Below are 23709 nucleotides of genomic sequence, written 5' to 3'. Positions count from 1 at the left end.
ACTGCTCTTTCCCGAGATCAAGGGAAAAAGTTGGCATTGGACCAGGCTATCAATTCCTTCTTGAAAGGCATTATTGCTCCAGTTCTACTGCTGTGGTTTTACTCCAAACCACTCATTCTAGCCAATCTTGAATCTTCAAGCCTTGGTTCAGGTTGTGCTGAATAATTTTGAACTGAATCTTTCTGGTCACTGATCCACAGCATGGAGCACAACTAGTTTTTGTCCTCACTGGATTTCGAATCCTCATTTTGCTGATATGGAAAGTCATCTTTTTTTCTTTTGTTTTGAAATTGAATATGTTCACTGGCAGTTTCAGGTCCTCCCAGTCGATATAGCTACGGCCAGTGGCGTAGGGTGCAGCCCCCCTCCCCCTAATTGGAGGAGCACTCAGCAGCAGGCGCAGCTCTCCGCCCTCCTCCATCCTCAGGCACCGCAGCACACGACAGGAGGGACGTAAGGGGAGCACGAGCTGTGTGGCCATAGTCTGGGGGCATCAGCATCAGGCTCTTACTCCTATTGTGACGTGAGTGACAGCGGCGGCCATGACTGAGGGGACCGGCGGCATTGTGGCATGCGTGCCTGTGCACCCCTGCTCCCCCGTGTGCACCCCTATGTGCGCTTAACAGACAGGCGGGCGGGCAGGTGGCCGTGGTGGGCGATGTATGGAGAGAGCATGCAGTGAGTCATCACTGCTCACTCCATACATCGCCCACCCACCTGTCTGTTAAGCACACATAGGCTGGCACACACCGCACATGACACAGCAGGGGGGCGCCCTGCAAATCGTTGGCACCCGGAGCACAAGCGCCGCCGGAGCCACCCTAGCGACGCCTCTGGCTACGGCTCTGTATGTTTTCACCAAGATCTTTTCTGTGAGCTTACTCTGCAAAGAAGGTGTCATGATCATTCCTGATTTAAATTATCTGCTTTTGAATGCCAGAAGTTGGTCACGACAGTACTGTCGGTGCTTCAATACCACGAGCATACAGTTGGTTCAGCAGAACCATTTTTTTCCAGAGAATGGGATCTCATCCGGAGTTCTTCCAACAGTTAATATAAAAGTGGATCTCATGGCCTCTCGACACAGCTACTAAGATTACAGGTTTGTACGAGAACCTTGTGGATTTTTCAGTGGACACTTAGGGGTTTCCGCTGAACTTTTTTCTAAAGCATATCTATTCCCATAATTTGCCTCAGGTACTCAACCACATCAAGAATCAATGTCTCAAATTAATCCTAGTGGATCCATTAACATTGCCAAAATGTCAGTAGGTCCCAGATGGCGTTTTCCACTTTGACCAGAAGTCAGGTAGGATCCAACATGACAATGTTTCACGTAAATGGTTAGTTGAGTAAGCACATAGCTCACTTTTTGTGTTTAGTATATTAGAAAAAAGTCATATGACCGTACATATACTGTATTAGAAGGGTATACAACATAATCTGCCTAAACAAATACTACAATTATATAATTGTATAATCACAACCACCCAAAGGTGCCATTCGGGCTTGGCAATGCAAAGACAATTAGGAGAATATACTGAAATGTTGTTTGTATATAAAGGTACTCAACACCCACCTATATAGTTTGAAAAAGAGTATTTTTGAACCAAAACAAACTTCAATAACAACCCAGAACATAAATATATACCCAGCCGCCCTATAAAAATTTAACACAACAAAAAAAAAATACCTCAAAGCAAACCTTACCCCTAACACTCCACCCTGTATTACCTACCCCCAGCCTAGGTATGCTTGGATACCTAAAACAACTCACCCCTACCCCATTAACTAAACTTATCTATCTATACCCCCCCCCCCCTCAAAAAAAAGGTAGACGACAATAAACTAATCACCTTAAGCCAGGTTGAACTGAACCCAGCTCTCCTACAATATACATATATAGAAAATATCCTACTTAGAGTGCTTATTATCACATTGAAAGGATACAGAAGTATAAAATAAAAAAGATAGGGGTATATAGAGATAAACTTGGCATTTCCTATATCAGAATGTTTACAAAAGGTAATCTGGCCAAATTACAAAGCCCTGGCGCAATGGAGATATAATGCCAATCCCATTCCAAGGCACATAAGGATAGTCAAAACAATGGCCCTTATTCTGATCGGTGCGGCCGGATCCGAATATGCGGCCAGGACCGTGCGTGTGAAACCCCGCCTTCCATACGGATCGCCAACTCCGTCCGTACGCGGTAAGAAGCTGGCCGAACGGACCGCACGTGTATTTTTCATGGAATACGCCTCCTCCATCTCAGGGAACCTCCCCCATCATTCGATGGTCGCAGACCATCGAATGCAGGACCGAGTGGTCCACCAGCTCCCGCAACCTCAGACCACACGGACATTTTTCCGTGCAAAAGCAGGGATCTGGGCGGGAAGCTGACATCCGGCGATGTCATATGTCCGCCCCCTACACGTGCGTCACGGCCGCATTACCATACGTACGCGGGGCGTATGCATATGGTAATGAGCCCAAATAGCCCTTCACGCCCCTCTCCACCCCCTGTTCGGAGTGTTCACATTTCATGCGGGATTTGGCCGTACGCCCCGCTCGCACATGCGCAGAGACTCCTCTGCACATGCGCAGACACAAAACATCGGCGGCACGAACGCACGCGGATATTACCGCACCAACCAGAATAAGGGCCAATGTGCACCACATCATATATAGTTAAAATGCAGGCTATAAATATTCAAAATATACATCAGTAAGGAAAACAATACAAGGGCAATTGTAAAAAACATCACAAATTCCAGTGCGGTGTAAAAACACATTGGACAAAAGGAGTCCGGCCAGTCCGCATAGCCACGAAGGCGGCAGAGATTTAATACTAAACTCATCTCCAGCATCTCTGGAATAAGCAGGGTAACATCCAGCAAAAAGAGGTTAGTTGAAGTACAGTAGTAAAGAAATAATAATAAAATTAGCAGAAGACTTAATAGTCTATTAATACAACATTATAGTTTCACATCATATATATATGTGTGTGTGTGTGTGTATATGTATGTATATATATATATATATATATATATATATATATATATATATATATATATATATAGAAAGAATTGTAGACCGGCACACTCACTGGCTCAGACGCTAAAATTCTGTTGTGCTGGGTGCCCCCACTGTGATAATGGAATAGACAGTAGTTTGGAGGTGCGGCACTCCCCGCAAATTAACAGGACATGAAGCAGTTTAAAGGTAACGAAAAAAAGTCATTGAAACGTTGCCTTTAAACTGCTTCATGTCCTGTTCATTTGCGGGGAGTACCGCACCTCCAAACTACTGTCTACATATATATATATATATATATATATATATATATATATATATATATATATATATATATATATATATACACAGTCCAAAGAGACCGGAACTCAGGTCTTAAGGGTAGATGCCAGCGTATACTTGCTCCGGTGCCCTCTCACGAGGGGATGGATCCTCAGGATGTATATGGAGCGATAATAAGCGGCACTCGGAGGCTGACGTAAATAGTGAAATAAGAGGAAATTTATTCCTTGTGCAGAAGTGAAAACGTTTCGGAGCTCGGGGGCCCCGTCGTCAGTTCAGGGAAAGTGCTATTGTTTTTCTGTGTGGCAATAAAAGTATTTTCCAAGTGAAAGAAACCAAGATGTGCTTTAAAAATCCCGTTGAATTGTGAGTTATTGGTATGCTTACCTAAAAAGAAACCTTTACATGTGTTACAGCATTAAACTCTAGTGAGTGGAAATGTACGCTTAAACTTAATAATTTGAACACTGGTGAAGTCTGGTGAAGGTCGCATTATATCACCAGAAAAAGATACCTTTTTGAGCTTCAAAAACACACTCTCTCTGTGAGTGTGGTACGTCTTATCCCTGTCATATATTCATGTTTCAAGACAAATAAATAGTCCAACACATTTAACCCTTCTCTTTGTTTCACATATTCACCATCTCTGAGAACGGGAGAAGGAGAAAATTTCTATACAGACAGCGCTTGGAATATATCCTTATTCTTTTGTGTATATCATTGTTTACTTGTTTTGGTTGAACAAGATTTTTTGGTTATCAAGCTGCTCCTCTGTTCTTGCGCCTTGGAAACCTCCAGTGTTCTATATTTAATATATTCATATTGCCTATTTTGTTATTTTCTTTCACATTTTGGTTGTATTTATGTTTTAATATCTGTTCTCGTTTCAGAGATTCCACCTGACATGATATGTGACATCCCAGATTCTATGGTTGAAAAGCTGATCACACAGTTAATACAGGACCAAAAGTGGAAAGAGGTTCTGCTTCTTCTTACCAGAGATATCAGTGGGGAGTCTGATCAGAGAGGACTGATGAAAAGATGTCCTCTGCCGAATATCAATATTTGCAATGTCCTAAGGCATATGAACCCCACAACAAAGTATCGTGTGCCTTTAATCAAATTACTTTTAGAACAAGGAGGTACATTTCTTTTATCTTGTTTATATGGTTACTTGTTGAATAATGCAATAATCTTTGTGATTGTTCCACACAAACTGCTACTTAAACTTTATTTTTAATTTAGCTTTGGTTACAGTTCACCATGTTATAGCCTGTTCTTGTGGAAGTTCATTATGGGAGGTCATCAGTAACTGAGTATGTTGATATGACCATGCAAGTAGAGGGATTTCCGTCATATGTGTGATGCTACTTAAATCTTTGTAACTCTTTGGTTGTTATAACTGTGAACATGCCGGTAACCAGGATTTTGGCAGGTAACTGGCACTAAACTGGCACTAAACTCTGTGCGGAAACCACATCATCAAACCTCCGCTTTGCTAGAATGATCAAAGGATGCCAAAAGCCTGATCTTGTTAAATGACGTAGTGTATGTGATCCAATTGGACACTAACAGACTTTAATATAATGTGTATACATCACTCTCAGTAGCTGTGCATGATTAGACGGGTATGGGTCATAGGGTTGACGGTCATTAGGTCGAACACTATAGGTCAACACAATAAATAGGTTGACATGGTCATTAGGTCGACACAAGCATTAAGTTGACATGGAAAAGGTCACCATGAGTTTTTCCAAAATATCATTTATTGAGCCTCAATAAGCAAAAAGCAGTACATCAAACATATGCACAGTATTGATGAGGACCCAAAATTTTTCTGACATTTTCTTAAACTAACAACACTATAAAAGCAGATTAGAGAGCTGTCTCCTACTCTTCAGCGGTATAAAGGCAGGAGCCGCTGTTTACAATTCTGGAGGATAGGTAGATATCTCTAAGTATTAAACTCCAACTGAACATATGATTATTATAGTGTAAAAAATATAAAATGAAAATTATAATAATAAAATAAATGAAAATAAAAAAAAAGAACAACTCGGTTCAATACAAATAGAATAAGTCTAAAACAATAAAACAAAACAAGGTACGGCCCAATTATCGACCCAGGCCGCCATCCCATCCATGGACAGATCCAGTTAGACCACATGAAATAGGGAGAGGAAAGCACGGAATTAAGGGAGAGAATGAGGGAAAGGAGACATGAGGTTTTCATCTTTTTTGGGGGTCTATGTCGACATGGACACTGTATAAGCCGCGTCCACTCACATGGCTCGCTTCACTCGCCATGTTTGGGCACGGTGCCTTGCTACGCTTGGCACACTATTATATTCTCACTTTATGCCCGCTTGGATAGTAAAGTACATATGAGAAACCACTTAAAAAAAAAAATCCAGAAAAACTGATGTCGATCTAATGACCGTGTTGACCTATGTTATGTGTCGACCTAGAGTGGTCAAGCTGTTCACTGTAGACCTAGTAACCGCATCCCGATTTGATCATGGTGGGTATAATTATTAATTGATACATAAAATTCATCTGATTCAGGGTATTTGAAACAGGAGTATTAAAAAACTTATTTTTCTCTACCGTCCAATGGGATACTGGGTTCAATACTATGGGGATAGAGATCCTCCGCAGAGAGACAGGCACATTAAAACTTTCAGTGGGGGGGGGGGGGGGGCGTGGCTTGGCCTGATCTGCGGGAGGACGTGCCTGGGAAGAGCTCCACAAAAATCCTCTCTATTGATCCTGCCCCAGGGAACGTGGTATCCCAACTCCTGTTCACTTACCCTCCGTAGCCTCTTCAGTACACCCTGTACCACCCGCTGCGCTCCTACAAGTCCTCCGAATGCCGATCCGCCGCGCTGGACCTGCCGCGCTCTGGGCTCCCAGGCGCCATCTTGCCTCCTGTCTTCTTTATCCACCGGACGGGTGCGACGGCTGTGGTGACTGCTGAGCAGGCTCCTGGGACGATTTCTCCTGCCCAACTTTGGAGTTCTGCTTTAGCTGTTGGCCTGCACGGAGGGGAGCGGTGCCAGTTTGCTGTGCTGCGGTTGCGGCTAGCCAGACGCCGGGTGTCTTCTTGGATCGTCACCCTTGGATCGCCTTAGGGGCTTTGCCTGGAGCCCGTGGAGGCGGGTATTATCGGGGACAGGCTGCTGGGACTGTGGCCGCGGCTGGTGATTGACGGCCCACTCTCTATCCTGTGTCTGGTATGTGGGGGAGCCGTATTTTTAATACTTGCAAGCCGCTGGTCTGCCCAATATAGTGTTGGTGAAGGAGTCTAGGCTGTGTGCTAGCCGCTGCCATTACTCTACTGGTGTCTATATGATGTTTGGCGGTTCCTGCAGTGACGGGCCCCTATAAGTGAACTATTCTACCTACACCATGGAGAACTCTCTGCAGCAAATCCTGCTGGCCATCACTGCTTCCACAGAGAGGCTCCTCAATGCTTTGGATGCTACATCTTTGGATAATGTCTCTTCCTGGTGCTCCTATGGAAGATGCAGCTCAGGAGTTGAGCACACTGTTTACCCTGCTCCTGTATCAGCAACCCTTACAGTTCCTATGTCAGATTATACTCTAAACCCACTCCTTTCAAAGTACTGGGTGGCTGCTGACCCCTTTTATTCCTCAGTCTATGGATATCCTGGTGCCAGTGCGGTCCATCCGAGACTTTCTGTTATACTTTTCCCAGATGTGCCAGGATTATATAAATTGCTCACCATCTACATTCATGGTCTTTCTGTGTTTACATATGCAAGCCGGAGCTGTACTTTGTCTATGCCTTTTCCCTTTACCTCTGCTAAATTTTGACCGGATTAGGGGGTGTCATTTTATTCTGACTTGCTATTTTGGATACCATTTTTATAGATATGCTCACTGATACTTCTCTTCAACTGGATCCTGTTACAATGCTTTGTTGTAAACCAAACGCCTGGTGACGGGACTATTACATTCTCATGAAACAATCCTACGACCCCTATTTAGCCTAAGTATGTTTGCGGCCGGCTACCTTCCGAGACTGTATTCGGTTTATTGATCCCCTGTCACTCCAGGTTTCCATTCTATGGACTGTCCACACTGCCCCTAATGATGCTGACCTGCTCCCAGGTTACACTTCTGATCATTCCCAATTGCCTGGGTGCGTGTATGATGTAGTAATCCTGTTTTTTTCCAAGAGATCGAGAGCTGGCCGGACTGCAGCTTTATATATCATAATGTATGATGCCTTCATTTCTGGTTCTGCATACTATGGCCGCCGGGTCATATCCTATTCTGTCCATATGGTTACTGACCCTAATTTGATGGGGTGGCTATACTTTTATGCTGCTGTCCTATCTCAATGGTATTTAATTGGCGACTAATGGGTCACTGCCCCCTCTAGTTCATATCTCCTATATCCGCCTGAGGGTGGGTGGGAAGAGCTTTGAATTATATACTAGTTTACTACTACATCCTGCGGTTCGATATACTGTATATTGTAGAGCTGCTGCTATATTCTGTTAATATCCATCTGGTGACTATACAGGTCAATGCCCCTGCTAGTCTAGATTAGCTACCATAGCTAAGGGCCACTAATCTGCCTTCTTCTGTAATCCATAATAACTAGAGGGGAAAGGGGGGAGGGGGGAGGGAAGGATGTTTAGGCTATAGTCTTAGTTAGAATAGTTAGTAGAGTAAGGGATATGTTACAGGGCTCCAGGTATACCTAGGTTGGGGATAGGTCATACAGGGTGGGGGGTTATGGGGAGGTTTGTTTTGGGTTGGTAGGGATTTTTGTTTTGTAAGTAAGGGGTAGTTTAGGTCTAGAGGGTTTGGCATTTGGACGTACAATATTTTATTCCTCCCATGTCTTGGGGCCCATGTGACATACAATTGTTTTCAACCACAATTTGCTGTGAGAAGATTGTGTGTACAGGTGGTGCTATATAACACTTTGTCATCATATTCTTTTATCCTTGAACCTGCCGGCTGGATTGGCGCCCTCGGGCATTGGCTATTCTTATCCTGTACATGTAGTACTACACCAAGTTGTATTGCCAACATGATACATTGTGCAATCATCTCTCTGATGTATGTAACTACTAATCTGCGACACATGTATGCCCTATCTGTACCCACTGTTATAATTGTTGCCTCCAACTGCTATGCTTGCTCATGTTAAAATTTCAATAAAAATTACTGAATTTAAAAAAAAAAACTTTCAGTGTGGGTGCACTGGCTCCTCCCCTCTATCTCCCTCCACTAGTCTGTTTAGAAAAATGTGCCTCAGGAGAGGCAGTGCTACTGGATGCTCCAGAGTTTTTTCTACAATTTTTATTTAGTTTTTTATTTTGGGGCTCTGCTTTGACCAAGCAGCTGTCCTACTTCGTGGGAGTCAGGGGAAGGGTCAGTCCCCGGCCTCTTAATGCGCAGAGCTGACCCTGCTGCAGGACCTCCGTCCTGTGTGGGGCTTGTCACCGCCAGCACTGCGCTGCAGCAAGCAAGCCCCCCAGCTGCCGCACACCCCTGACAGGTCCGAAGATGTCTGTGGTAAGTAAAGGTTGGGGGTCCCACAAGGGGACACCCAAACCGTTTGTGTGGCAAGGTGGCAGCAGCAGTAGCGGCGGCCCTCACGCAGGGACCGTGCGACACCCCCCCCCCCCTCATCAGACTGGCATAGGGAGATTGCAGGGATACCCATGGCGGCTTTTTACTATTGGAAGCGCCATTCTGCCAGTATAAAAATGTCAGGAAGCGCCAGCTCTGTGTACAGGGGGGTGGGGCTTCACTCAGAGTGGGACCAGGCTCTGCTGGGTGCGCTCTATCTCTGCTTCCTGCTTCTTAACGCTTTCAGCAGGGCCATCTTTTCATATGGGCTTAATGGGCACTTTCCCATGGACTCCAGGTGTATAAGTGCCCTGTTAATTGCATTTCCCAGTCATATTTTCAGGTTCTCTCTGACTTAGTGTTATTCTGAGAGTATAATCCAAAAGCTGAGACTCCTCCCTTTCTGTGGACACTAGTGGCTTGTCTCTATCTTGCCCAGAACCAGAGATATCAGCCTTCCAGCAGCCGGTCCCTGCTCCAGCTCCAAACTTCTGGTGTACAGTTTTATATTTTTGCCAATGGATTGCTCTGCCTCCTGATCTCTGATCCCCAAGTTCCCAGCACCTCCTTAAAGTTGGGACTCTACGTTTTTATACTATTGAAGGCTAAGAAATCTATTTCGAGATAATGGCGATATCTGCAGTCACAAGCTGCCCTTCCACCGGAAAATTACGAATATTAAGCCCACTCCATTATCCAACCCTCCCCTGCGGTCATTTACAAGGGACCCTTCATTCAGCTCAGTGCCCCATTCCACACGTTAGTGTTCATCCTCCCACCACCTGTGCAGTAAAGGAGTAATTAGCAGAAGTTACTGCTCCAGGTCCTACATGTTGAGTGGAAGATAGAGCACCCCCTGCCACCCGTGGGACATCAAAGCTGTGGCTGATAGCACCCCCCACCCTTAGGAGGGGAGAATGGGTAAGGGCCCCAGTGCATTGCTTTGCCCAGGGACCCACACTGCTGTTAAGATGTACATCCGGATATACCTCTTTCTTTGGATGTGGTTCACACTCTCACGGTGTATGTCAAGCGCACAGCTAGAATCCGTAAGACGGATAGTCTTTGTGCTGTACGATGCGCAAAAGAAGGGCTCTCCTGCATCTACACGGACCATAGCACGTTAGATTAGATGCACAATACAACAGTCCTATGCAAAAGCTGGTTTGTCCCTTCCACTGTCATTGAAGGCCCATTTCACCAGATCTGTAGGGACTTCTTGGGTGGCTGCCCGAGGGGTTTCGGCCCTGCAGCTGTGCAGGGCTGCACCTTGGTCAGGTCATCACACATTTGTAAAATTTTACAAATTTTCCCAGGAGTCCCAGTTCGGACAAGCGGTTCTACAGCAGACTCCACACATACCCGCCCGTTTTGGTAGCTTTGGGACCTCCCCATAGTACTGAACCCAGTATCCCATTGGACGGTAGAGAAAATAGGATTTTGGGTACATACCGGTAAATCCTTTTCTCGTAGTCCATATGGGATATTGGGAGCCGGCATTCCTGTTGTAAGACACTGTTCCTTACAATGTTAGGGCTTGTGGGCTTGTTGTCATATATTGACCTTATTCAACAGTTATTGGTGAACTCAAAAGTGGTTATGATTCACCTCTTTTATTATTTTTCTGTTTGGTTTGGGTGTGCTGTGAAAATCTCACCATGTTATTTGTTCACATACCTCCTCACATAGCTCTCCTTCGGCACAGTTTTTCATTAACTGACTAGTGGAGGGAGATAGAGGGGAGGAGCCAGTGCACCCACACTGAAAGTTTTAATGGGCCGGTCTCTCCTGCGGAGGATCTCTATCCCCATAGTATTGAACCCAGTAACCCATATGGACTACGAGAAAAGGATTTACCGGTAGGTACCCAAAATCCTATTTTCTCATGTCTGGCAAAATTGCTTCAGTCTAGACTACACAAAAGTGTAAGTTTCCTAGTCTTAAGATAAATGAATATGTTTTTTGTATATAACTCTACTAGTTCTCAGCCCATCAAAATGATGACACAATAGGGTAAATGGGGTGCCAACGGTTGTGCCTGCCCAAACCACTAAAATTCCCCTCATAGAGGTGAGGAGCAGCATTAGCCCTTTTATTATATAGGCTTTCCTATAGTGTAATTTGCAAAGCTGAAGTGTCTAGCCCAGTATTTCCCAGTGAATGTCCTAAAAGCACACCAACAGTACAGCCTTTAAGGATACAGTAGCTATAATTCAGCACAGGTGAATTAATTAGTACCGCCGTTATTTTGATTTAATCATCTGTGCTCTACTATGAATATCACTAGAACCTGGACTGTTAGTAAATATACTAAAGCTTCTAAAAATGAAAAGTGATGTTGCCCACAGCAACCAATCAGATTCTTTCTATCATTTTCTAGAATGCAACAGAGAAATGTTTGACATCTGTTAATTTCTGAAACTCTAGTAAACTTATTCAGTCAGTTCCTGATATTTCTGAAACTTGGAAATATCTGCACTTTTGGTACTTATGTATTATCTGGGCTCCCATGTTAAATGCACCCCATTTTTTCATACCCCTACTATCCAACTACGCATGGAGTTGATTTTATATAGTGCCCGAAGCGTGGCGAGCGCATGCGGTCTCATAAGAAAAACGGGAGCCCAGATATTACATAAGTACCGCACTTTTTGATGTTAATAGGTTGAATTTACATTTGACCTATTAAATCTATCCTTCGGATAGCCTGCGTATCATCTAAAAACGGACGCAAATTCGACAATTTCCCGGCCATGTTCACCAGTGCAGATTCAGCATTTATAAAAGTTTAATCTTTTGAAACTGCTGCAACATTTTTTAATTTGCAGCAGTTTTTGCCGATCCACGGCCACATTAAATAGATGTGCAGATATTTCCGCCTGTTTGAAATACCGGCACACATTTAATACCCCCCTTATTGTGCCCTGAGGACCTTCATTGGGAAACACTGGTATAGTCACTTTAGCTTTGCATATTAAACCATAAGAAATAGTCATATTAAAAAATATATAAATAATAAGAATTTATCTAAAGAATAGATATATTGGCATTGTGTGGTGTGAAAATTGCCCAGCAAACATTTGTATTCAACATAATGACCTGTAATGTTTACCTTTATATAGGAAATATCTTTTTTTTACGCAACCTTTTTAAAATTTTAATTTACAGTATATAAAAATATGGGTACTTATGTATTATCTGGGCTCCCATGTTAAATGCACCCCATTTTTTCATACCCCTACTATCCAACTACGCATGGAGTTGATTTTATATAGTGTGGCGAGCGCAGCGAGCCACCGTGCCCGAAGCGTGGTGAGCGCAGCGAGCCCCGCGAGGGGACACGGTCTCATAAGAAAAACGGGAGTCCAGATATTACATAAGTACCAAAATATGTTGCGGGGCATGGCCAGCAGCCGAGCAGAACAGACGCGGGTCTCCGTAGCTCCCGGCTCCCGTGCATAAAGTGTGCTGCCAGAGACCTCAATTCTGCCCCACACGCCCTAAAACACCTTCCCCGCTGTCTCCCTCACCTGTGTGACACGGCTGCGGAGCCGGGAGACACTTAGTGTGTCTTTGCGGGTTGCAGCCTGCGCACGGGGGTGAGACCGGGGTCTCGAGTTTAGGGACGCCTTAGTCACGAGCGCTGCGGTTCGGAAGGGGGCGCGAAGCAGGAGAGACCCGGGTCGGTAAAGCAGGCGCCGTGCGGGTGCGGTGGCTCTCCCTGGGGCTCCAGCTCAGCATAGACGCCCCTGAAACTGCCCCGAGTAGGCTGCGGTAACGAAGCCTCCGGCGATAGAGCCGCGGCCGCTGCCATCTTGAAGAGGCCGGGGGAGACTCTCTGTGGATCTCAGGGCCTTCTCCTCTCGCCCTGCCCAGACCCACTCGACTACAACAGAGCCCGCAATGGTCTCCCCATGGGATTCCAGAAATGAAAGCACCGTCCATTGAGGCCAGTAAGAGGGCACAGGTGTTAAGAACAGCACCCTTGTCTTAAGGGTGCCTAAATATATACTTCCATGTTCTCCAAATTATGAGACTGAGCCTGATCATACACTGGGTCTGAATATACAGACTTTATTGAAGAGAATCACACCTGGAAAGTGAAATCTTCTAGTTTCAACATTACTTTCCATTACACTGTGCTCCATTCCTTCTCTATTGAGCCTGCAGTGCCACCCTGTGGCCAATGTGTTCACCACACTCAAGTAACATACTGCTAATCCACCCATTACAGTAGTTTATCAGTGTCATAAGTTACACATTTGAGCTGGACTCAATACTGTAAACTGAGTCTGCCTTTCTTGGCCTCAGCTAGCTGCAATTTTAAAACGCTGCACCCCTGCATTTGGGAGCCTGGGAGTGGCATTTGCCCCAGAGGTGACACTGTGGCCTGCTGTGTGGCCGGGCTCAGGAGACCTTTTGACCTATAATGGGTCAATAGCCAATACGAGATGCAGGCCATGACCCCCTAACCACCCACACAGTATGGGGGGGTGCTAGCGCTGCCTTCCTGCCGGGTCCACATTATCTAAATCTCTTAGTAATGAACCGCTAACTTATCGAGGCTGCTCATCTACCATCATCTTCACATACTGCACACTTATGGGGAAGACTAAAAGGGGATTGCAGACACCGGTACCTAAATGCCCGGGCGGCAATCAGCCTAAGCCAAACATATTTCGTTACCTCACACAGACTCCCGAATCAAACGCTGACGATCCTCATCCCTCTTCAGAGTCCTCGCAATCGCCTAGAGACCCACTCCAAATAGATCACTCTCCAGACCCCCTTCCTCCCTTGCACCCTGAGGTTACACTAACCGAGGTCTTGTCATATCTTCATACTTTGCCTACCAAAGCAGACCTCCCATCCAAAAAAGACTTTCTCGACTTAGAGCAATCCTTGCGGGAAACAATAAAATTGGAGGTATCAGCTATTCAATCTGACCTAAACCAGATGCTGCAACGAGTCTCTGAACTAGAAGACCATGCTCAGGATATTATAAACTACCAGGATAAACTCTGAGGTAGCTTCCACCCATGCTCAAGAATTAAAGCTTCTTCAGCGTTGTATAGATGATATCGACAACAGGGGGAGGAGGAATAACCTGCGGGTTCGTGGACTTGTGGAGGATATCCAGGGTCCTGGCCTTATAGATGCTCTTACAAAAATCTTCAATGAGATAACACAGGCCGCACCGGACAACTCTATTCTATTTGATCTTGCACATCGGGCCTTGCGACCCCGAGGTCTACAGTCTAAGAAACAAAGGGATGTTATCTGTCGGTTACACTACCACAGAGAACGAGAAGATATACTAGCCAGGGCTCAGAAATTAGAGGCTATTGAATTCAACGGGGACAGAATACACTGATCTCTCATGGAGTACCCTCCAACAAAGATGTTTGCTCAAACCCCTCACTGATTTGTTGAAACAAAAACACATTAGGTTCCGGTGGGGTTTTCCATTAAGCATACAGGTGTCGCATGAGGGTAAACAAGTGAGCCTCCAGGACCCGCCCGATCTGGAGGCGTTCTGTATGGCTCTCGATATAACAAAACCACATCTTGCCGATTGGGTTAATTTAACAAGACATCTGGATCCTCCTCGCCCGCCGTCGGGCAGCCAACGGTGGCAGCCGGTGAGTGGTGATGCCCAGGCTGCCTCTTCTTCCAGCCCGGCTCGTTTGGATGCTGTAACTTGATGCCTGCTTCCTCCTGATAGACTGGCTCAACGATACTGTGAAGGAGGGTTTGTCAGATTTGTAAATTTGTAAAACTGTTCTAATGCTTAGATTATTATAGATTGTAAGTTTGCAGCAGGGCCCTCCTACCTCCAAGTCTGTCTGTTGTTACCCAGTTTGTCTTACCACTGTCTACTATTGTAAAGCGCAACGGAATCTGCTGCGCTATATAAGAAACTGTAAATAAAATAAATAATGCTATCTATATATAGATATATATATATATCCTCTGTTACTTGAAAATGTTTTTCTTCCACCATGAATAGGATAGACCTTTTGGGGGAACCCCCTCCACATTACCATATATTTAGCTAATATCAGTTCCTTTACTTGTGTTCTAAGCTATCCTGAGCGTTTTGGCCCCCTTCGATATCTAGATATTTAGATGGAGGGTCTTTAGAAGGGATATAAAGACTTGATATAAGTTGGGGTAATGCTCACTCCTACCAAAATTGACCCTTTTGCGGAACAGTTATTTTTAGCGTGTCCCTTAGACTACCTGATGGTCTTCTTCGATACCTTCTGTTACTGGAGGCGGATCTAACATTCCTCCAATGTTCGTTTACTTCCCCTCGTTTATAATTATCTTGCTCCGCAGGACTAAATGATCTTGGTTCCAGTAAAGCGATTTATTTATGTGGAGTTCCAATTGTAAGGGATTAATACCTTACTTCCCTTAGAAATAACTACATTATCTAAGATGAGTAGGCTTTGATTTGTATTGTCCATAATTGTTAGTTTGACAATTATTAGGTTCAAATGTACTGTACTTTATCCTAAACCCGGTGGGGGGCTGCGGGCACGTGCCCCAGTTAGGGTGAACCACACACTTTCTGGATGGTGGTGCGAGGTCGTGACACCACCAGATCCGCCAGTGGTTTCAAATTTTTCTTGTTGATTGCTTGTGAATCTTGAAATTTTGTGATGTCTTATGTTTGGTTTTTCTTCCATCTGTCCTTTTTCCTACTATTCTTACCCACCCATTACCCCTTCCTCTCTGCCTAGGGATCACCCCTCCCATTCTTACCCCGGTTTGATATGGTGGACTTCCGTATCGCATCTGTCATCTTATCAACTCTGAAATGTCTGCACTAAACTTGTCAACTCTTAACCTCTACTCCCTGAACGTAAAAGGCCTCAATATACCCGAGAAAAGGTTGACCTTGCCCAGAGAACTTAGGTCCAAGAAGGTTGATGTAGCCTTTTTGCAGGAAACACATTTTAAAGATGGTGCTTCACCTAGATTGCATAATCATTCCTTTCCTAAAATATACACCAGCGATAATTCTTTGGGCAAAACACTGGGAGTTGCAATACTATTGTCTCGTAGACTGCAACCGGTAGACATCTCCCATCATAATTTAATAGAGGGGCCTTGCCAAGTACTTAAATGTTCAATTTATTCCCTGAAATATACATTCATTAATGTCTACTTCCCCAATGTTAAACAACGACAATTTTTTAGTAAGGTCCTACGTCTTGTAGAGCCGCTTAGAGAGGGCTGTTTCGTGATGGGGGGAGACTTTAATTGGTCGTTAGACCCCTTTGCTAGATTGTAACCCTGTTCCCAACTCCCTGCGCATGCGAGATCACCGTAAGATCAAACAACTCATACATGACCATGACCATTGATTACTTTTTGGTAGGCCATCAGTTTTTACAATACTTTACTTATAGCGATATAGGGCAGATCACATGGTCAGACCATGCCCCTGTCTGTATCAAGGTAGCTGTCCCCCTTTCCCCCCCGCGCTCATGGTCTTGGCGTTTTAATGGACGACTCCTCTCAGACATTAGATTTAAAAATGATCTGTCATCAGCCATCTCAGAGTATATTTCCAATAATGATAACAATCTATCTTCCCCAGTGGCCATTTGGGAAGCGCATAAATGTGTGATTAGGGGGAAGTGTATACAATTGGGGTCCCTAATGAAAAAAGAAAACGAGGCAAAGAAAATCAAATTATTAGAACTGATAAAATCCCTGGAACTTTCCCATAAAACCACTCTCTCGCCAGATATACTGAAAGAACTAACAGAAGCCAGATCCTCACTTAACCAACAATTAAGGGATAAAACTAAATTAGATTTACATAAGTGCAGATATAAATATTACTTATGGGGTAATAAACCCAGTGCAATGCTAGCGAGAGCATTAAGAGCCCAAAGAGCACAAACATATGTCCAAAGTGTAACAGATGCTGAGGGAAAGAAAGCTCACACTTTTACACAGATTGCAAAGGCTTTTGAATTGTATTACACTCGCCTTTATAATTTGAAGGGGGACTCGTCCCCTCCTGAAAGCCTTCAACTCAAACAAGAAATCAATAACTACCTAACATCGGTCTCTTTCCCTCAACTCTCAGAAGCAGACATATTGTGGCTTGAACAACCCTTTTCTATAGAGGAGCTTGAACAAGCACTACCCCGTCTGGAAAAAGCCCCGGCCCAGATGGGTTCCGAATCAGTTACTATAAATCCTTTCGTTCGACACTTATGCCCCTCTATCTAAAGGCGTATAACTCAATATCTAAAGAATCCCTATTCTCTTCCTAAAGTTTAGAGGCCCATATCTCCATTATCCCAAAAGAAGGAAAAGACCCTGCCCAATGTTCAAGTTATAGACCTATATCGCTCCTAAACACAGACCTGAAGCTCTTTGCTAAGCTTCTTGCTTCACAGCTTGGGTTTCTTCTCCCTGGGTTGGTTCATGGGGACCAGGTGGGCTTTGTTACAGGGAGAGAGGCTAAAGATAACACAACTAAAATAATCGATTTGATACACTTTGCAAAACTCCGAGAGGCCCACGTGGTCCTCCTGTCCACCGATGCAGATTCGATAGAATAAATTGGACCTTTATGGAAGTTCTACTTGAACATATAGGATTAGGTCCGAACTGCTTACACCGTATTTTAGCCTTGCATAGCTCTCCTTCTGCTCGTGTGAGAGTAAATGGGGCCCTTTCAGATTAGTTCGGTATTCGGAATGGCACGCGCCAGGGCTGCCCTCTCTCACCCTTAATTTTTGTACTGTGTATGGAGGCTCTGGCGCGCGCGATTCGAATGAATGAAAACATCAAAGGTATTGAAGTGGGTAGGACTGAACATAAATTGGCTTTATATGCAGATGACCTCTTGGCATCCATATCCAGTCCCATCACCTCCCTGCCATCTCTGATGTTCGAATTTGAGAGATTCGCCCACCTATCTAGTTTCAAAATTAACTACTCAAAATCTGTTGCCCTGAATGTCTCTGCACCAGACAGGCTAGTCGAGGGCTTTAAAAAAGCCTACTCTTTTCAATGGCATCCAACATATAGCAAATATTTAGGGGTCCAGTTGTCCAGGGACAACGCAAACCTTTTTCAGCTCAATTTTGTTCCGTTATTGGCCAACATAAAAACAGCTTTTTCTAAATGGTCTGCTCTTCGAATGTCCTGGCTGGGTAGAGTAAACACGGTAAAGATGAATATCCTCCCTAAGGTGCTGTACTTGCTACAAACCCTCCCGATTACAATCCCGTCCTCCTTTTTTAAAGAGTTACAAGGTCTAGTTGGGAAATTTGTTTGGGGTAACAACAGGCCTAGGATATCCCAAAAAATTCTTGTGCAGAGTCGTGACAGAGGAGGTTTGCAACTCCCCCACTTTATAAGTTACTACCACTTGGTCCAACTCTCTAGAATTGTAGAGATGGCTAGACCTGTTCAGTGTAAACAATGGCCCGCCATAGAGGAACCTTCAGTGGGGATATCCCCTCGGGTCGCCCCTTGGCTCTAGAAGACTCCTACAGTTCGACACCGACCATGTCTCCAACACTCCAATGTTGGACTAAATTCAGACGCCTTCCCTACTTTAACTCAGGTACTTCTCTCCTCACTCCGCTAATCAATAACCCTGAATTTCTCCTGGGTTTCGCCCTTCGGAACCTCCCGAGGCGTTACTCTATAGATGTGTCTTACCTGGGGCAAATAGTGGATAAGACCGGAATACGGTCTTTTGCAGATCTTCACACTGAAATTGGTCTCCCGGCGGATCTCTTCTGGTTTTTTTTTTTTGTAATATTTTTTATTGGAATAAAGCAGTTATGGTTCACAAGAGGTACATTGAATTTGACAGTCAAGCATATAACAAAAAAGATAACGGAATGGTGCAAAGACGTGTTTTGGCAAAAGGCACATTGTTAGTCATATAAGAGAACACATCCACTAGGTATGACCATATACATGAGGCAATAGTCAACTATTAAGGTGGCTTGGGACATGAGGCTTGTGTTGGGTAGGCGGAGAGTATTGCTGCACAATATTTGAAGGTGAATCACGGTGAGGTCTGAATAGAGGTTATATCAAGCATAGTACGGCAGTTTGAGCCTTAAGTAATCCAGTGTTGGGGGCAGGCCGTCGAGCAGTGGATTAGAAAGGGGGTTGTCCCCTTTCCAGGGTGGCCAGGTTGTACCAAGTGGTGAGCTGGACTGCCTGTTTTACCCGATCTTTTTCATGACTGGGAAGGGATTGTACAAACGGTAGCCAGGTATTAAAGAATTTTGGGGCCCTGGATTCTGCATCGAGTAGACACTCGATCCAGTCCATCTGATACAAGTATTTTAGTCTCGGGAGCATAAGTTGTAGAGGAACAGTGACTGAGTGGATCCATTGGGAAAGGATAGTTTTTTTTGTGGCAGCTGCAATTTTAGCTAGAAGGCATTTATTGCCTCGAGTGAGGGGAGTGTGTGAGCCCTGCGGGTGTATGTTCCAGAACGCCCATGAGGGTGTCATGGTGAAGGGTATCTGTAAAACATTATTAATATAGCCCTGAACCTCTAGCCAGTGGGATTGTATTACGTCACATGACCATAAGCAATGATAGATATCCGCATTTAAAGCAGTTAGAGTTATCTGCTATACCCATCAGAAACCTATGTTTGGGCGTGTAGTAGGCCCTATGCAGGATTTTAAACTGCATTTCGGCATAGGATGCCGATACGAGTAGTTTATTTATAGACAACGTGGCTTTGATGATGGATGGGATTGGGATCTCTGGGAAAACAGCATTCCAGTGCGTCAACCCCTTTTTAACTTTGGTTAGGTCTAGGTTGATGCGTATATGGTTGTAAAGAGTAGAGGTAGGTATCTGTTCGCCCTTACGGTAAATAATCATGAGGTCAAACGCCCTGTCCAAGCCCTCCCTGTGCAGTTTTGCGACACTCTTAGTCACATAACTCCGAGCCTGGAAGTATGCAAACAGGGGGATCTGCAGCTGAGGGTAGCGGTCTTTTAGCTGGGAGAGGGTGAGAGGTGTGGCATAATCTGTATCTAAAAATTGATATAAGGAGCGTAATCCCTGGAGATGCCAAGTAAAGAAAATAGAGTCTGGGCTCCCCCTTTGGAAATTGCAGTTATGAATCAGTGGCGTATGTAAAGATATGTTTGTTGGTAAGTTTAGCCGCCGGCGTGTAGTGCGCCATGCAAGATAGGGAGTGTAGATTAATGGGTTCTCTTTGACAGAGGGTGGTACCAACGAGGGTGGCATGTAGAGGAGTGCGTCCAGTGTGCATCCTTGAAGAAAAGATTGATCTAAGGATTTATAGGTGTAATTGTTTGTATTGCTCACCCAGTCTAGCGCATAGCGTAGATTGGCTGCAAGGGCATAATCTTGAATACAAGGTAAATTGATACCTCTGTTAAACGGCGGTTGCTGGAGTTTCAGTTAAGAAACACGGGGTCGTTTACCTGCCCAAATAAATTTAGTGAGGGCTCTATTAATGTTCGAGATATCTTGATCTTTTAACAAGAAGGGAAGCATCTGGACCACATACAAAAGTCTGGGGAATGAAACCATTTTAAACAGATTGCTACGTCCCAAATACGATAGCGGCAGGTGTTTCCACCTTTGAAAGTCCGCAAGCATTTGAGAAATAGAATGGGAATAATTTAATTTATATGCATCTAATATGTTATTCGAGAAACGTAGGCCAAGATACGTTAGGTAATCAGTATTCCATCGAAAAGGGAAAGTATCCCCCCAACCCGAACGGGCCTCAGAGTAAATGGCCATCGCTTCGGTTTTCTGGTAGTTCACCATAAAGCCAGAAACATCACGAAAGGTGTTTAGGATTGATCGCAGTCCAGGAAGGGCAACTCTAGGGTTACTAATGTATAAGAGGAGGTCGTCAGCGAAGGCAGACACCTTCACCTCCGACCCACCCAAATCCAGGCCACGCCAGGAGGGTTCCCGTAAAAAGGTGCGTATCAAGGGATCAAGTGCTATATTAAATAGCAGGGGGGATAGCGGGCAGCCCTGGCGTGTCCCCCTGGCTAGCCTGAACGAGGGTGAGTTCAGACCATTTATTGTTACATAGGCTTCAGGGGAGGCATACAGCATTTTGAAAACATTTATAAATTTTCCCCCGAAGCCCTGCACCTCAAATAGTCTTAGGAGATGGCACCAGGAGACGCGGTCAAACGCTTTGTCAGCGTCACAGCTGACTATTATCGCTTCTCGGTTTTTCAGATGTCTATACTGTGTTAGTGCCGCTGCCAGGGTACGAATGTTGTGCACAGAGGTGCGGCCCTTCACAAAGCCGTTTTGAGCCGGATGTAAAATCCTGTGCAGAATCGGTTGGAGCCTGCTAGCCAACAGTGCAGTAAAGATTTTTAGATCTTGATTTAAAAGCGATATAGGGCGATAAGATTGCACAAGGCAAGGATCCTTTCCCTGTTTTGGGAACACGACAATGCGAGCGGCTGTGAAGTCTAAGGGTGGTGGGCGGCCCTGCAGCATAGAGTTATATAAGGGGAGAAGATGAGGAATCAAACCATCTTTCATTATCTGATAATATTCAGCACTGAAGCCATCGGGGCCCGGGGACTTGCCTTTTTTTAAGGATTTAATGACCGCTGACAACTCTGGTTCTAATATGGGGGCACTAAGGGACTCACTTTCTTCTGCTGTCAGCTTGGGTAGTTGAGCTTGTTGCAGGAAATGTAGGCCCTCTAGGGGCTTATCAATAGGGGCTGTATATAAGCTTTTATAGTAATCCTGAAATGCTATCAAGATTTCCCTAGAGTCAGCAGCCAAGGATCCACTCGGGGTGGTTATCTGGAGAATATGTAGGGGGGTGAATTGCGAGCGCACCAAGTTGGCCAGCAGTCTCCCCGTCTTGTTAGAGCTACGAAAAATTTGTTGCGTGAAATATCATAAGAGAATTGGGCTCTCTCCGTGCACAAGGAGTCGTATGCCCGCTTGGCCTCCATATATACCGTCTTGGCTGTGTCAGAATTTTGAAGAAGTAGATCATTGTAGGCTTTAGATAGGCGGCTACCATGCTCAGCAATGGCAGTGTTTAATTTTTTGCGTCTCCTGGCTACATACTCCATTACCTGGCCCCTAACAACCGGTTTGGACGCTGCCCAAAACAGGTGGATATCATCTAGATGTTGGGCATTATCTGAGGCATAAGTGGAAAAGGCGTGCTGTAAATGCAACTTAAAGTCTGATGAGTGGGCCAGGTAGGAGGGAAACCTCCAGTTGTACGAGGTAGTAAGGGGATGTTTTAGAGTTAGTGTGAACCAAATCCAGGCATGGTCCGACAGGTCTATTGGACCTATACCTGACTCCAACACACGTTGGTATAGGGAGGTAGCAATCAGCCAAAAATCAATGCGTGACGACGTGTCGTGGGGGTGAGAATAAAATGTATATTCCCGGGAGGTAGGGTGTTGGCATCTCCAGGGATCACACAGACCCAGTGAGTCAAGAAGCAGGGAAAGGGGGGAGGAGAAAGCGCTCGTTCTAGCCCCAACACGTCGTCCCGACCTATCCAGCCCTTCTGACAATACATTATTGAAGTCCCCACCCATTATCAGTTCCCCTTCCCGCCAAGACAATAATTTGGTGTATAACGAAGTATAAAAGGGGGCGTTAGGACTAGGAGGAGCATAAATTGTGGCTAACGTGTATGGAGAGCCACATATCTCGATCTTGATGAATAAAAAGTGGCCCTCTGGATCAGCCCATGTATCCCTAATCGTATAAGGTAAATGTTTTCTAAATAGTATTAAGACACCTCTACGCTTGGCCGAGAATGAGGCAGCCCGAAATTCACCGATCCAAGAGTCTCTAAGCACGTTGGGGTCTTTGATGTCCCAGTGCGTCTCTTGTAAAAAGGCCACATCTGGACGTATACGTTTCAGATGTTTGACTACCTTACGTCTTTTGACCGGTGAGTTCAGCCCTTCCACATTCCACGATACAAACTTCAAGGTGGATTGTGTTCTAGTTAAACAATAAGGCGTAGTGTGTGCCATTAACCTATTCCAGCCCTAGGCTTATGGGTATTGGTTAATAGATCTAAATAGAGTCCCCAGCCTGTCCCAGCGAGCAGACTATAGGGGAGCAGAGATGACTCATAACACCATTCCGTGTCATATAACACATAACCTGCACCATTGAACCATGATAGAAAGGTTATGAAAGCCACAAACGTTTTAACATTTTTAAAGACCCAAATAGCTGGCCGTAATGACCAACATAAAAGATAATTGGCAACTAAGTACCTGAGGGGAGACAAGGGAATCAGGGCTCGGGCAACGCCACCGAGGCCAGTGCACACCGTGGAAGTCCCACACCAACAGGGTGCCGCAGCCCCATCCACTGAGTCCCCTGCATCAAGTATAGCCCTCCTAGTTTGGTAATTGGTAGGGTGGTCTGGAACACAAACAAGTCCAGGCCAGCCACCAAGGTTAGCAAAAACAAGCATATAACATAGCAAACATGTATGAAAGAGAAGATATCGGTGGTAGATTATTAGTCCTGTAGGTGTGAACTTATCAGCAGTGATGGGTGAGGCAACTGCCTATACTCACAGGCTCAGTCTGCATCGTCCATACTTGAAGAAGCCTGCAAGGACAAAGAGTCAACAAAGTTTTGTGCAGACTGTGGGGTGTCCAAAAAGTAGGGCTTGCCATCGTGGAAGACTCGAAGTTTAGCTGGATAGAGTAGAGCAAAACGGTAATTCAACTCAAACAGCTTCTTGCAAA

General features: G+C 44.9%; 1 protein-coding gene across 6 annotated transcripts in view; it reads left to right on the top strand.

The window, feature by feature from the left end:
* The window catches only part of TRANK1 (tetratricopeptide repeat and ankyrin repeat containing 1), a 173335-nt gene that overhangs the window by 96425 nt on the left and 53201 nt on the right, over positions 1-23709 (top strand). For all 6 annotated transcript variants that reach the window (XM_083188218.1, XM_083188220.1, XM_083188217.1 and 3 more), the window contains one exon: positions 4209-4460. In XM_083188218.1, coding sequence (XP_083044344.1) covers positions 4209-4460 — 252 coding nt within the window. The remainder of the gene's footprint in view (positions 1-4208; positions 4461-23709) is intronic.

Source organism: Crinia signifera, chromosome 5 (assembly GCF_055691185.1).
Source record: "Crinia signifera chromosome 5, ASM5569118v1, whole genome shotgun sequence".
Taxonomy (NCBI): Eukaryota; Metazoa; Chordata; class Amphibia; order Anura; family Myobatrachidae; genus Crinia; species Crinia signifera.
The sequence above is the reverse complement of the archived record's forward strand: the minus strand, read 5'-3'. Positions and strand labels throughout refer to the sequence as shown.